Source organism: Pinus tabuliformis, chromosome 5_2 (genome assembly GCF_031772625.1).
Source record: "Pinus tabuliformis cultivar Carrire ecotype Pingquan chromosome 5_2, CPIR1, whole genome shotgun sequence".
NCBI lineage: Eukaryota > Viridiplantae > Streptophyta > Pinopsida > Pinales > Pinaceae > Pinus > Pinus tabuliformis.
This window is the reverse complement of record NC_142306.1, coordinates 156,560,768-156,577,121: the sequence shown is the minus strand read 5'-3', so window position 1 is coordinate 156,577,121 and position 16,354 is coordinate 156,560,768. Positions and strand designations below refer to the sequence as shown.

Below are 16,354 nucleotides of genomic sequence, written 5' to 3'. Positions count from 1 at the left end.
CGCCTCCCTCACCTGATTTCGATCCACTCCCCCTCCATAACCCGGCGCCTCCCCGGAGCTCGCCCCCTCCAGTTTCTGCAAACCCTAACTCCCTCCCATCGGGTTGCTTCGACTCTCCGGTCATAAAATCTAAAGCGGCGACTCCCCTGAAGGATGCGGGATCAGATCCATTGACGGAACACCCATCGGCGCCGAGAACAGGGAAGAGAAAGGTCAAGTGCGTGAAGACGTCCGCAAAGGACCTTACCATCACATTCGGTGAAGATATACCAATGGGCGAGGTCGTGGACAAGGCCAACAGAGTACTTGTTGGACATGTGCGAGGAAGGGCTTACTCAGCAACCAGGCTCACAAATTGGGTAAAAGAGATCTGGGGTGGCATTCTTCAGGAGCTCCCAGAGGTACAGAGCCTGGCTCGGGGTTGGTTTGCCCTACACTTTTCAAAGGCTGAATATACTGATCTGATTCTTGCCAAATACTGGCACATAGAGATGGCACCAGTCCTCCTCAAGCGTTGGTCACCGCTATTCGATCCGGAGCGGGAACAAATTGGAGCAGGACCTATCTGGGTGCGATTACCAGGTCTTCCTTTACAATTCTGGTCTGAAGCGGTGTTTATTAGGATTGGAAATGCCCTTGGGACGTATTTGGAATATGATAAGACCTATGTTCAAACAAAAAACCGAGCGCTGGCAAGAATCCTAGTTCACTTGGACACAAGGGAGGGCCTGGAAGAGAAGATTACCCTGAAATGGAGGCATTACACTAAGATACAGATCTTGGATTACGAGGGTGTTCCTTTCCGTTGTAGAAGGTGTCATAAGGTAGGGCATGTATTCAAGGAATGTCCTCTGCTCACGAAACCTGCTGACTCCCTCAGCTCGCCATCGTCTCTAAAAGGAAAAGCTCCTGTGTCGGCATCTCGAGCTCCTGTGTCGGCATCGCGCATCAGTACTCCGGTTCCAAAGCTTTTCAACTTGGGTGAATCCTCAAAGGAGGCGGAAGAAGCCAACAGGCCGCCCTCGCCCCCTTTGACGCGAGCAAGAGCTGCAGCTGCTGCGGAGATGGCGCGGAAATCGGGTACTTCTCCTTCCTCTCCTCTAATCTCTCACTCATCTTCATTATCACTTTCCGTTGTTGCACCATTGGATGTAAATGCACCTCTGGTTACTTGTGCGATTTCCATCCCCCCGCCCATCATTGCCCCCTCCTCCCCTACTGTCCATCCGACCCCATCCTCAACAGGGGTTTCGGCCTCTTCCCACCCGGTATTGCCTCACTCCTACAACCTTCGATCCAGGCTCATATCGGGTCCTGACCCGCAAACTAGGCTGGGGCTGGCCTACCCTGGACCCCCTGCTCAATCTTCCTGCGGGCGTAAATCTTACCTAACAAAGGCCATACAAAAACCCGGTGCTAAGGTAGCATTGGGCAAGCAATCCACCATGGAAGGGGTTCTTAGAGCATTGCAAACCCCAGAGGGGGTTCCGCCATGAAATGCCTCTCCTTTAATTGCAGAGGTCTGGCTAGTACCTCCAAAAAACTAGCCATGCGGAGGTTGATTGAGAATGAACCTACTGATATCATTATGCTGCAAGAGACTTTGGGCAATGCAGATTCTATTGAGCATACCCTTACTACCATCCGACCTGGATGGCACTTCCATGCACTGGATGCCATAGGTAGGGCTGGAGGCATAGCCATCGGATACAATCCTCGGACCATAAATGTAACTGCCACCTGGGGAGGAGTGGGCTTTATAGGCATGGATTTCTTCTCGGCTGAGCTAGGGGAGACCTTGAGGATTATCAATGTATATGGCCCTTGCCAGAGGAGAGAGGAATTCTGGCAGCATTTTCTCGGATTAAACTCGACATCTATGGATCAAATCATCATAGGGGGTGATCTTAATTTCTCCATGGGATATGGGGAATCCTGGGGATCACAAGCCCAAGTTGACCCCTTGTCTGATTTCTTTAAAGACATTCTGGACCAACACCATCTTGCTAATATCCCCATGAACAAGCCTATGCCTACCTGGAGGAACCGGAGAGTAGGGGATGCAGCCCTGGCTAGAAGACTCGACAGATTCCTGATCAAAATCCCCCTGCTTCAAAGATTGACCAGATACAGACAATGGGTGGGGGCAGGGGGAAAATCTGATCATTCTCCTATTTATCTAGAGATTCTTGGACCTGATGCCAAGCCAAAGGCACCCTTCAAATTCAATCATGTCTGGCTCCAAGATGAGGAGTATACTAGACTTGTTAAGGACTTTTGGGTCTCCCACCCTATATCTAATCACAGAACAGCGGCGGAGGGATTTTGCCACAACCTTTCTCATCTTAAACAACTAACCATGGCCTGGGCAAAGGAGAAGAAGGCTAAGGATGATCAGAAGATTTTGGCCATTGAAGCTGAGTTGGAATTATTGCTGGATGAAAAGAATCTTGGCTTTACCTCAGCAGAAGAGAAGATCAAGCTGATTGAGCTTAAGAAGCAGAAAGACAAGATTCTTAAGGAAAGCGAAGAATCATGGAGATTGAAGAGCAGGGCCATTTGGCAGGAGACGATAATACCAAATTTTACCAAAATTTTGCCAAGGGAAGGAAGACTACTAACACGATCTGGAAAATGCCCCTTCCTGATGGAGAGCAAGCAGACAATTTCCGAAAACTCTCCAGATTGGGCACCTCCCACTTTCGAAATCTGTTCAGATCTCCCCATGAGGCCAATCTAGCAGATATCATTCAAGTGGCTGGACTCTTCCCTCGCTTTGTAGGAGAGGAAGAAGCAAATGAATTGACTTCACCTGTCACTCTGGAGGAACTTGAGGGGGTATTAAAGTGGTTCAAAAAGGATAAAAGCCCGGGACCCGACGGGTGGTCTATAGAATTCTATTTGGCTTTTTATGATCTATTGGCATTGGATCTTCTTCAGGTTGTGGAGGAATGTCGATCATCTGGTAGACTGTTCAATGCTATCAACTCTACCTTCATCGCCCTCATCCCTAAAACTGATTCCCCTGCCTCCTTTGATGATTTCCGGCCCATTTCCCTCTGCAATTGCCTTTATAAGATTATCTCCAAAATCATTGCTAATCATATCAGACCTATCCTTTCTCAGCATATCCTCCCTGAACAATTTGCTTTTCTTGAAGATCGCCAGATTCATGAAGCAATTGGCACTGCTCAAGAAGCCATTCATTCCATCCGAGCCCACAGACTAAAAGGTATCATTCTCAAAATTGACCTGGCCAAGGCCTTTGATCAGGTGGACTGGACTTATATCAAAATGCTGCTTATTCACCTGGGCTTCCCCCTCTCATTTACCAATTGGATAATGGCTTGCATATCAACCCCCTCCTACAGTCTGCTCATTAATGGTTCTGCCTCTCCTTTTTTCCATGCTGAAAGGGGTCTCAGGCAAGGCTGCCCACTCTCACCGCTCCTCTTTCTGCTTGTTATGGAGTGTCTGAGCAGACTCATCTATCATGAAAAGCAGAATGGCAGATTGTCAGGTTTAAAGATTACTGATCAGTGTTACCTGACGCATCTCCTGTTTGTGGATGATGTCCTCATTTTCTTGGACGGAAGTATACGAGATTCGATCACTCTTGATAAGATCCTTGCCTCTTTCTACAGAGCCACTGGTATGTCGGCAAACCACACAAAATCAACTATTTCCCAGGCTTACACTTCTGCTCAAGAATCCAATCTTGCCTTGCATCGTTTCCCTTATAACCCTCGACCTCTGGATCAGGGATTCAAATATTTGGGTTACTGGATCAAGCCTTTGGGACACAAGATAGCGAACTGGACTTGGCTGATCTCCAAATTTGAGAAGAGGATCTCACACTGGAGCCATCGCTTTCTATCCAGAGCAGGAAGGTTGGTGCTCATTAAATCAGTCCTGGAGGCCACACCTGTATTCTGGATGGCTTTAGCATGGATACCTAGAGGAATACTTGCCCGTCTCAAGCAAATTTGTTGCAGATACCTCTGGAATGGGGGACAGGATAAGCGAGTTTTTGCATGGATTAGATGGGATAATATTGCCATGCCTAAGAAGTGGGGAGGCTGGGGTCTAAAAGATCTATCATACTTTGCACATGCCTTGGCTGCGAAAATGGGATGGACATTGCTTACCAAGCAAAATCTCTGGACGTCTATCTCATACCATAAATACATCTGGCCCTTACAAGTCATGGATTGGATCTGACTGCCTGGCTGGAACAGAACAGGTATTTCATCGGTGTGGAAAGCCCTATTGTACTCGCTCCCCCTCATTCGCAGTCATCTTACGTGGAGAATCAATGATGGAACCAGGGCTCGCATTGGAATGGATCCATGGACAGGTGGAGGAGGGAGATGTTATCTCCCTCGTGAGCTTATTCGATTACTCGATCAAAAGAACATTAGAGTAATAGCTCACATTGCGGACCAAGAGAATTCATCCATTTTCACACAAGCATGGAAATCGGCAACGCAGTTAAATTTGCCTCCTATCTGGCACCAAAATTGGGAGGATTACACAAGTGCTCTAAGTGAATCCCACATTCGCATCAAGGAAGGCCCAGACGAGCTCATGTGGAACAAGGCCGAATCTGGATACTACTCCCCCAAGGAAGGTTACCTGTGTCTGATTAATAACAAACAACCAGAAATCACTCAAAGCTGGTGGAAGCTCATCTGGCAATTAAAGACTCCACCCCAGACAAAACTCTTTTTCTGGTGCATTCTCCGAAATAAGGTCCCTACTGGGGAATCGCTTATGAACAAGTCTGTGTATGGTCCCACCTAGTGCATACTCTGCAAACAGCAATCTGAATCGACCATTCATATTTTTCTTACTTGCAAAACCACAAAACATATATGGAAGGACGTGGCTGAGGAAATTAAGTTCACGAGAGCATGGGAGGGTGAAAACATCACAACAGCATGGGATACCTGGAACTGAGCACACGCTGGAACAAACCGCACATGCCTTCCTCTCATCATTTGCTGGGCAATTTGGCTGGCTAGGAACAAATTGATCTTCGAAAATGGCTCAATTCGATGGCAATCTGTTATTGCCAAAATCATTGCAGCATATCACGAATTGCCTGAATATACTCCTCCTCGTTCTCGCAGACCAACTGCCCCGACCCCATAGACCACTCCACACCATGGGCATTTTTCGATGGAGCTGCTCAACAACATGGATGTGGGGGGGGCTTCATACTATATCTATCAGATCAGCATTATTACAAAGTCAAGATGGGCTTAGGCGTAGGAACGAACAACTTTGCAGAACTCATAACTCTTCATCATCTTATGCATTTTGCTTTAAATCATGAATGCAGAGACTTACAGATATATGGGGACTCAAATATTATCATAAATTGGATCAATTTGAAAACTAGATGTCATGCGCACACACTCTTAAATATTCTGGACGAAGTTATGCATCTCAAAACACAATTTAATAACATCATTGTTCGTCATATCTACAGGGAGCATAATCATAGTGCCGACGAATTATCCAAGGACGCCACGCACCTGCCAGGAGGACAATGGATAATCCAAGAACAGAGGGGCACCTCACAGTACCAGTACTTCCACAGGCCTTATATAAACCAAATCTACAATCAAGTGGATGGTCATTGAATTTTTGAAGAACTGTCAAGTGTATATGATGTAGATAATCTAGTTTTATTTATGATCAGCATCCTGCAAGGTGCAATTATGTTTTTATATAGAATACCTTTACAGCATCATCCTGTGCGAGGATTTTTTGATTTTTGATACAGCATCATCCTGCGTGATGATTTTTTGTTTTTGACACAGACATGTACAGGAATGGTTTGTAGATATTATAGACATGGATGCAATCCGCATATGCTGAACAGCATATACTATATGTAATTTTTCACCATATAATGAGAGATTACGATTTTTCCGGTGGGATAAAATAAATAAATAATAAATAATAAATTAAAAAATTAAAAAAAAAAAGAAGAAGAAGCTAGGATTTGGATATGGTGGGAAAACACCACATCCAAAAGAATACAATTATATATTTTTTGTAATTTTAAAAAACTTATTCAACATTAAAAATTAAAACCTTTCATGAATCACTACATTAGAACTGAAATATCGCGATATTTTCAAGGAATTGATATTTCGGCAAGTAAATATTGCGATATTTTCAAATTTGAAAATATCGCGATATTTTGAAAATCTCGGCTAAATATCGCGATATTTTAAAAATATCGGCTAAATATCACCATATTTTGAAAATATCAGCTAATGTTTAGAAAACTAAAAATTTTGATTTTTTATGTTTGCCGATATTTTCGCCAATATTGCCGATAAGATGTTTTCAAGACCCTCACCGATATTTTGCCGATGCCGATATTTTCAACACTGCAATTTATATATTTGTAAATACAAAATTTAGAGTCGCATCAATGATCACTTTATTGATATGATGATGTAAAGTAGGTCCAAATGCAGGTCTACATGCTTATCATTTAATATTTCAACTCTACGTCATGATCAACCTGTCATCTTCCTTGAAATTTGCCTTAAAATTTAAAAATTCCCATCTAACTACAATGGTAAATGAATATTGTACGCTGAGAACGTGTTATAATCTATGTATCATATTGTTATAGGACTCTTCACCTAGAGTTGGATGGGATTGACACAATTAAATTATTAATCACATAACCATCCTTTGTACACTATACACTATTATCTATGTATTGTCTCAAAGGTTTCCTGTTAGCATTATCAAAAAATGAAAATTAAAAATTTGATGTGTTAAACCTTTCATGCTAACATTATCGTGTGCTATACAACCTGTAGGTAATTAATAACTTATACAACTATACAACCTACAAACTACTAATAAATAATCAAACCAAAAATCTAAATAGAATATTTGGTTTTTAGGGTTTCAAAATTCAAACAAGTAGCAAATATCCTCCAAAAAACAAAAAATAAACCAAAAACTCTAATGTTATTTGCTTGGGATCCGACATGTAAAGGCTAGCTAGCACAGGATCCATTTCAGTAGCATGGGATCCATTTCTAGGTTTAAGGATTTGTTTACGTGGTAAATTGTACGTGGATCTAGGTGGATCCATATTCGTATCCGTACCTAAAGCCTAGATTTGTGTATCCAACATCAATACCTTGTGGATCCGATAATTACACAACTCGTATATCATAAGAATTGGTGGTAATTGGGTAACAACATAGGCGACCTTAGAATGGACTTGTTTTGCCTTCAGAATCCTAAGTGTTACTAGAAAAGCCTTCCTTGTGTTGGACTCATCCTTCTAAAACAAGGGAAGTAGTTGTCTAGGTGATGGTGGCAACACTTCCATGTTCCACTCGTCTTTGTACCTTGTGAAATATTTGCACTAAGGTGCAAGATCGTGTGATAGCAAGGCCATTAGCATAACTTCCAATTTAAGTTAAGTCTAAACAAGGAAATGCAAAATTGAGTAGAAGTTATGAAAAATAAAGCAATGAAAAAAGAGAAACAACTATTCTATGATCTATCTACTTTTCCTTCCTCTTGGCACCACCATGACCTCCACCGCCCCCACACAGTTATAGTAATGGTGATGGAGGTATCACTAAAGATGAACCTGGACGAGAAGCTCATTCTGCTCAAGTCTTCGTCAAGGTGACCACGGCAGTACATGGGGGTGGCATCACCACATCTTTTACTCTACGACCACAATTCGGGTGCAACATCCATAATGAGTAACTTAATAAACTGACAATACAGCCAGAATTTAGAAACGTAACTGTCATACCCTTAATCTCATATAAAAACATAAACAATTTCTAAGACCGTGCCAAGATAGAATGAAAAATGGGAACACAGTTAAATCATTAGTCCTCTTATAAACCACAAAAAATGACCTGGTATCTATTTTCCCAAAATAAATGTTTACTCAGTCAAAAGGGGCATCCAAGTCAATCATCACAAATAAGTTGAAATTCTAAGAATTGGTGTTGACACAAAATTATTGCTAATTCCAAATTTAAAAATGTTCTGTGTCATAAACACATACTGCCTCATAATCCCTGGTGAACCTCAAGGCTCCCACCATGCTTACAAGCTATTAGCAAATGTGTATAGAGACAGGTGTGGTTACTGTACAAGAAGCTAGTACCATCAGACCAGCAAAATAAATAGAAGGCACAAAACACAATATTGTGCCTAGGTTAGCAGGAGCTGGACAAGAACTCGCATCATCTTTACCAGCACTAATAAACTGCAAAGGTTGATTGTTTCATAAACAGAATGCTGCTACAAATTAGGGCTGTCATATTTGAATTTTGAAATAAGGTGAGGAACAAACCAAGGATGGTTTTAAGAAATTGTTAGGAAAAGAAACTTCAATTTACTCTTGTTCCACTATCGCCTACAATTTTGAAAATATTAACCAACAGGCTTCCATCTACTAGATTGAGACTTGGGAACAGTGAACTAGTATTGTCCAACAATTTACCCACAAAATTGAAAAGCACTATATACAATTTATAATATTAGATAACCGTGTGACAATCCACTAAATGCAGCATCTTAAAATAGTTTTAATTTTGGAACACTTGCTAAGGACTTCTGATCAAGAAGAATGACCGAAGTCTACTGCAAACCTAGTTAAAGGATACTGAAATATATATGGGCCAGTTTCAATGGACATCCTTGAAGGTTCATGTTGACCGTGTGACAATTTTTTGAACAATGACTTGGCCTGCTGTTTATAAAATTCCAGGTCTCTTTGTTCCCGCCCATCATCCAAGCCTTCCGCTAAAGGAAGACCATCAGTAACACGAGCAATCATCGTCAGTTTGACCATCTTCGCAGTCAATTATTATTGTTGCTGAAGAAGCTTGTAAAAGAACCCAAGACTTCAACAGGGCAAATCTGTTCAGCAATCAAAAGCCATACGTAACCTTGATTAAAATATCTAAAAAGTTGTTTCACAATTGATGTTTTATTCCACAAGTTAATATTCCTGAGTGCAATATACCCTTTTCATAAGCAGCCACAAAGGCTGAAACACGCCATGCAAAGGAATTAGAAATTTACTTATTTCTACACTGCCTATTTCACTCACTTTTGTAAACGTTGGTAAACCATATCCTAACTTGCATACACAACCAATTCCTGGTGTCCCCTCTCAAAAGAACATTCTCTGTATAGAACAATTTTATAATTCTAGAAACAATTTTAAGACGTTTAATTTCTATGTTTGACTTTTTTAATCAACAATTGGATAGAATGGGATAGGAGTATTCTAGAGTATTACCAGTTATGAATATTTCTTTTGGCCACAACACAGGAGAAGACCAGAAGGCAAAGCATGAAAGGTGTGGTAAAAACAACTCCAAGATGCTCACTTGGCATATCTAACCTTTTTAACAGGCATGTGGGAATAGCATGAGAAAAGGGTACTATAGGGTATTTCCAGATAAGGATCACGGTCTACCAGACAAACAAATTTTTATCTTAACTTAAGATTTAGTTTTCGTGTTCTGCATTTCCTTTGGCCTTAAAGAAAACTTGAGCATAAAGTTTCCCGTCTCAAAGAGCAAATACATAGCAATGATTTTAGGCATTAGCCTTCTGAAGGAAAAACGAAAGAAAACATTCTATTTTTACTCAAACTGCCAACTTACAATTTTGTATTAAATAATTACCCAGCTTTTTGTTTCTCCCACACCATGAAAAATTGACATTCTGATTGCGAAGGGAAAGAAAAGCTAAATGCCTTGGTAGCGCTAATTTTATGTACTGGTTAGAACGCTTGGGTGTACCCAATTCTTGTTTATCTGGCAAATCAAAATCCGGCTGATGATTATCATGGAATTGGTACGAGTTTCATCGGATCTCGCCATCAGATCATCTCTGGCGAGAAAACAAACACAAGGAGGGATATAAGCTGCAGAGCATGAAGACCAAATAGGAATGAACGCAGCTTATAATGCTTCGAATCACGATCAGTGTGCTTTAATTCCCACATCCACCTATGTTATAACTAAATTCAGCTCGAACTTTACCAAATGACTTGCCCGGTGCACAATTCACAAGCCTTCCTTGAAAACACACAGGCGGGGTGGGAGGGTTCGATCATGGGTTATATACGAAGCTAAATTACCGCCCGACCTAAACCAGAAGAAGAATTAAACAAATCGAAGCCCTAGAAGGCTATTACCCATACCCTGCATTGGAGAGAGTATAGCAAACAATGACAGAGTTTACCAAAATAAGTGGAAAACCATATAAAAGCCGGGAACTTCACCTACACGATCTCGTGAGCTTGAATTCAGTTGGCTGTCCCCTTGCGCATTTATACTGGAACTTGGAACGCTTCTCAGTTTGGTCCGATGTTAGTCCAAATTGAACCTTTCCGACCGCGAAGAAGGTTGAATTGAAGAGCGAAAACTACTGGATCGAATCAAATCAAAGCGACAACTGGTACCAAAATTTGGGAGGGTGGTCTGGCGGTTCTCCCCGCGGATCACACGAGGTTACCACCCTTGATTTTTGCTTGCATTCAATGCAGACGTGGATCTGTGTATCGCGCACCGAAGCTCAAACCACTATCTGACTTCACTTAAAATAAACAAAAAATTCGCTTGATTGTGGGCGGAATATTACCCTCTGTCATTTTGGTTTCTCATATTTTCCCATTTCGTTTTTGAATTGTGACATCACCCTTGCACCGACGAACTCTTTCGCTTTTCTCTTTTCTTTAACTTTTCATTTTAATTTTATAAAAACCGGTTAAATATTATAATTTAATTAGTCTAATTATATAATTAGATGTTATAATTTAATTAAATAATTAGTAAATAGTTGATAAACAAAATATTGATGTATAATAAATCTCTCAATATTTTTACTTCATAACACATTTCACATTATTAATATTTCAAAAAAAAATCATAAAAAATAACTAAACTAATCTAGATCTATGAAGGTTTGCATTTCTAGAAATTTTATTTCTCTCGGCACATTTTTTAAAAGAAAAAACGTTGGCTTTTATACATATTTAAAAGTCCAATACATGCATAGTGAGAATAATAGTCTAGTACATGCATCAGAGCAATATATCAAAAAAAACATAGTGACAGTTAGTTAAAAGTTGTTAGATGATCTGAATATAGCATTCAATTTAGACAATCCTTAATACACTAATCCAGAAAGCAAATACAAAGCAAAATTAAAAAATTGTAGTGTATGTCTACCCATCATAATTATACTCAAGATAAGAAAAACTAGTAAATACAATATTCGTCTTTATGGCAAGTTGATCTCGCCTTCCTCTCTAATGTGTTGATCTACTATTAGTTTGTAATGCATGATACCATATTGCCTCTGTAGACCCGCTTTGGACAGCTTCTCTGCTTCCTTGTTGTCCTCTCTGTATACATGTGTCATGGAGTAGGAAGTGATAGAGGTTAGCACCTGTTTAATCCTGTTGATCCATCCAGATAATAGAGGTGGGTCAAATGCAGAGTGTCCCATAATACCTTCTATGAGAGTTTTGGAATCTCCATAGATGTTGATGATATTCAGATGTTTCTCTTTGGCGAACCAGAGCAACCCCCAAAGTGCCATGATTTCAACTCTAGTGTTGGTACCAGGGCCTCCATTCCAATGAAGGTTGTATATAGTGTTATTATTTGGTTTGAGAAACCTAGCATATTTCTTGAGCATCCCTCTTATTTCGGCTACAAATTTGGAAAACTCTATGTCCCAAAGGTTTGCATGCACATCTGGGGAATTACAAATGCCCATATATGTTATCTGGGAGATCTGGAATGCAAGGAACAAACATATATTTGAAGGGAAGCCAATTGACTACAACATAATCTGCTACAAAGTGATCTCGTGGGAGGATGCCATTCCATTACACACACATTCAAACCGGATCTCTGTGAAGACAAGATCTTCTCCTACAATCATTATGCCTGCAGGGTGGTTCAATGGAGCATCACAAAGGGGATCGTGTGGATGTGGAGCGGTTCTCAATTCCTCCGAGCACTTGATACATCATGAGTTAAGATTGATCTAAGCTAGTTATCTAAATCCTTTATGAACTTAGTGACCTCAACTCTCTATGATTTATTTGTTTCAAAATAATTACACTCACTGATCTCCAAAACTTATATGTATAAAAATATAAATAATAATAATTAAATAACCATCTAATATAATATCAAATAGCTTGTTAAAGTAACTTTTATTGTTATACTTACAAGCCTAGATTCATCTTAAATCTGAATCTACCAAGCACCTGAGGGATCAAGTCCAGAGTTGAGATGGGTCTAATCTAGAGTAAACAACAATAATTTTATAGTTTAAATTATAATTATTAATTTTATTTTTTATTTTTTTTATCATCTTAATTATTGAGATAATTGTAGTAGTATCTTGGGGTGTCTCATAAGGTTGACATCGGGCCTTGTCCGATGGATGAAGATTTGTGGCTTCTTCACAATGATCAGGTTACTCTGAAAGATGGTTTGTCTTCGTTTGCACCACCGGCGTCAGGTATTGTTTTATCATCCCTCCTTATATCTTATCTCATCAAGTCTTTATGTTCTTTGGTTATGGATATGCAATCGCTTCCTTCCGCATTTGCATATGGTCCTACATCATGTTCTGCATCGTCTGGATTTTGTTTAGGTTTTGTTCCTTGCCCTATTTCCCTTACCACTATGATTTTTCCTTTGCCTGTTCCCTCGCTCTCTAGGGATTCTTCGTCATCCTCAGATATTGTTTCTCGATACAATTTAAGGTCGAAATTAACCATGTTGTGCCACTGGAGTTTGTGGGTGGCTTGGGTCGCCCCTCACCATCCAAAACCCTCAGGAACCCTATTACACAGTATTTTGTCACACCTCCTGCACTTCCCTGTGACATACCCCGAAGTGCCCGAAACATGACCATTATGTTGTGTACTCATTCATAAATGTAGCTCAAATCCTCCCTAAGAGATTGATTGGAAAATGCCTTGAGCTTTCCCTCGAGGAAATAGCTCTTAAACCCTAATTTGAGGATCATCGCTCATATGAGACTAAAAATTGTGATGGTCACTAGTTGCACTATACTTGCCCCGTGATGCCATCGCTTTGTTTGCTTGTATACCTGCAATGATCCCTAAAAGACAATTTTCCAAAAGAGAATGAGAAACTTCGTGATCTAGAAGCTTCCAGAGCGGCGAGCTTAAGGTTGTTCAGTGTGGATGAGGTTGATTTCTCCCAACTTGGCCTCTTGGTCTTATCCCTACGAGTTACTTCCTTGAGATGAGGGCCTTCTCCTATCTTTGGAGAGATCCTAACTCCCTTTCCCTGCCTATATATTCATATTTTCCCATTCCCAAATGGTTGGTCTATGTCTATTTGCACCCTTATGCTAAATTGTGCATATATGCTACTCATTTGGCTTGGAGATGAAGTGCTTGAAGAGCTTAGCTTGGACTTGGACATTCATTCAAGGAGAGCCTATTGACATCAAGGCTTGGTTGTATGCTCCCTTCTTTTCTATTAATATACAACTGTTGGTTCATTTTCCATTGATGTGTATGCTTATGTATCATCTATCTTCACATTCCTTGATCAGTTAAGTAGGTTCTTTTGAATATGCTATTGGTATTTGCATGGCTTGTTGTGTCTTGATATCTTGTGCAGGTGTATAAACATTGTGAGCAGTAGGAACAAGCCCGTGCCGCAAGTGATTCAAGATTTTCAACAAAGGACGACTTGATAGCATCAAAACGAGGTAGGCCATCTTCTTCGTCTCTCTTTTCAATTGTAACTTAGGAAAGTGTCTAGTAGATTATCATGTAAGTTGCTAGTCCCACCCATTGGGCTAGAGGGATCGTCTCTATCCGCAGAGAGGATTTACCTAGACAACAAAATGGCGACTCTGTTAGGGATGATCTGTTTTTGTATGATTAGTTTTGTTGTGCTAATAACAATTACATATTTATAAATATGTGTATGCTTATTGCTCCTTATGTTGAGGTTTCATTAGCTGTTTGTGCATACAATCAGTTAATTTCCTTAAGTTTTAAAAGACATTCATGAGAAAAATAGCTTCAAAAAGAAATATTGAACAACAAACATGTACAGTGCAGCAAACCATCAAAGAGACACATTAACACAGTGTTTTGATGAAGGAGTTCACCCCTCCTAGGCTACATCTCCTTGGTCCAGCTTCCATGGCTTGGGCCTCTGTATTAGCTCAATGTGGCAAAAATGTTGTTTACAAATCTCTATGGCTCCTGACTCTTTTACCAATGTGTTTAGAATGTTCAAATTAGCCAAAAATGACTATTAGATATCTGAAAACTAACTCTGGTTGATTTTGGCATGACCTCCTTCCCTGGTGGCTCTGGCTTCCTTGAAATTCCCTGTGGAAAAATCACCTATAGAAGTCTTGTATTGCCTCTACAACCTGTATCAATGAGTTCAGAGTGTCTAAATTAGCCAAGAACACCTCTTTCTGAGCTCAATTTGGTCGAAAATTGCTCAAGATATGCTTGATTCAATGTTTCCCTAGGAAACTCCGCTAAAACTGGAGAAGACTCCAGTTAGCACCGCCAAATTTGGCAACTCTACCGAAGTTGGCATGCCTCCAAAATTGCTACCAACCTAAACAACAGATTAATTAAGTTAAGCCTGGATTAACGGCGCATTAAGTGCGCTTATGCTTGGCGTTGGCCCATGGTCATAGCATATGGTCGTATGGTGAGGGAGCTGGCCCGCAGGGCTGGCTCCCTCCGCTTCGTCGTCGCATACACTGTAGAATTTAAATATGGTTTTGTGGCCTTCGTTAAACAAAACCTGCACTTGGTTCATTGGTAATGTATTAGAGTTGGGAGGGGGAGGTCACAGTTCGACCCGCCCTCCGCCCATCCCTTAACACATTTTGCCATCCGAAATATTTGCGCCTTTGTATATGGTTCAGAACTATACCATAGAAATATATCTATATATTATGTGGATTTATATGATATTCGATATTTAATATATAATATATAATTATAATTATAAGATAATATATGATAATAAAATCATATAAAATAGCCATTGGGAATTCCCTAGGAAAACATCTTAAAACAGATGAAGACAGAGCTATTCGAGGAATTTTCACATATGCCAGAATATGTGTTGAAGTGGACCTAAGTCAAGGACTCCCAGATCACATCACATTGAATTTTAATAATTCACTGTGGACGCAACAACTTGACTACGAGAACACGGCATTCAGATGTCGCGGCTGCTTGCAGACAGGGCACCTTCAATATGCATGTCCACAGGCTAGCAAGGAGCCAAAAGGGAACAAGAAACAACAGAAAAAACCCAAAGGTTGGCAGCATACCGAACCACTGGAGGAAGAGGCACTGAACACAGAACCCACAGACGCACGTAGGAGACAGGAAAAAACACAGGAAGAGAGCACCGAGGGGCCCAATTTGGAGCCAGATCACTTGGTACGGCAACAAGAATCACCGCTGGAAATAAGCGGCGCCAAACGAGCATATAGCTCCGAAGGATCGGAATCTGATAAAGAACAACCAATGTACACAGAGGAAAACCAACTTGCTATAATTGTTCCCACTCCCAACACTGGAGTCTGGCGCAAAGTAGAGAAGAAAAAAGGCAGGAAAACATAGGCTTGCTGACACAACATTACTTTTCTGTTATTTATGTTACCTTCCTGTCTTTACAGGAACAGCCATCCGCTATTTTCTGCCTGTCATTACACAGGAACAGCCATTTGCATATGCTTCAAGCATCTACAAAATCTAATTTTATCAATATGAATAAAATTACGATTTTTTCTACGGGAAAAAATAAATAAATAAATAAATAAAAAATCATATAAAATAATATATATATATATATATATATATATATATATATATATATATATATATATATATATATATATATATATATATATATATATATATATATATATATATATATATATATATATATATATATATATATATATATATATAATGGGCCTGGAGTATGCCCTAAAATTGCTTCTGCTTGGCTAAGAGCTCGTCTTCCTCGGACGTAAGGAAACAGGTTAACGGCCCAAGACCCAGAGGCATCTGGCAGTAGTGAAAGCCTGCTCCCTTACGGACCACCAGCAGGTTATTCCAGGTGGCGTGGTTTTCCTTGATAACAATGATGCGTCAACCGACATTCGCGGATAGCAGCCAGAGATGGTTGTCCTCACTGTTGGTTTGACAACTGAGTTTGATAGGTTTTTCCACCTTTTGAAATATATATATATATATATATATATATATATA

General features: G+C 40.2%; 1 protein-coding gene across 2 annotated transcripts in view; it reads right to left on the bottom strand.

The window, feature by feature from the left end:
• The window catches only part of LOC149157996 (25.3 kDa vesicle transport protein SEC22-1-like), a 140,095-nt gene extending 129,399 nt beyond the window's left edge, over positions 1-10,696 (bottom strand). The window contains exons 1-2 of one of the 2 annotated variants that reach the window (XM_089436079.1): positions 10,313-10,696; positions 8,679-8,934 (exon numbers count right to left, since the gene is read on the bottom strand). In XM_089436079.1, coding sequence (XP_089292205.1) covers positions 8,679-8,866 — 188 coding nt within the window. In that variant the 5' untranslated portion in view covers positions 8,867-8,934; positions 10,313-10,696. The remainder of the gene's footprint in view (positions 1-8,678; positions 8,935-10,312) is intronic. The other variant, XM_089436078.1, reaches the window with a different exon arrangement.
• Positions 10,697-16,354: the final 5,658 nt, after the last annotated feature.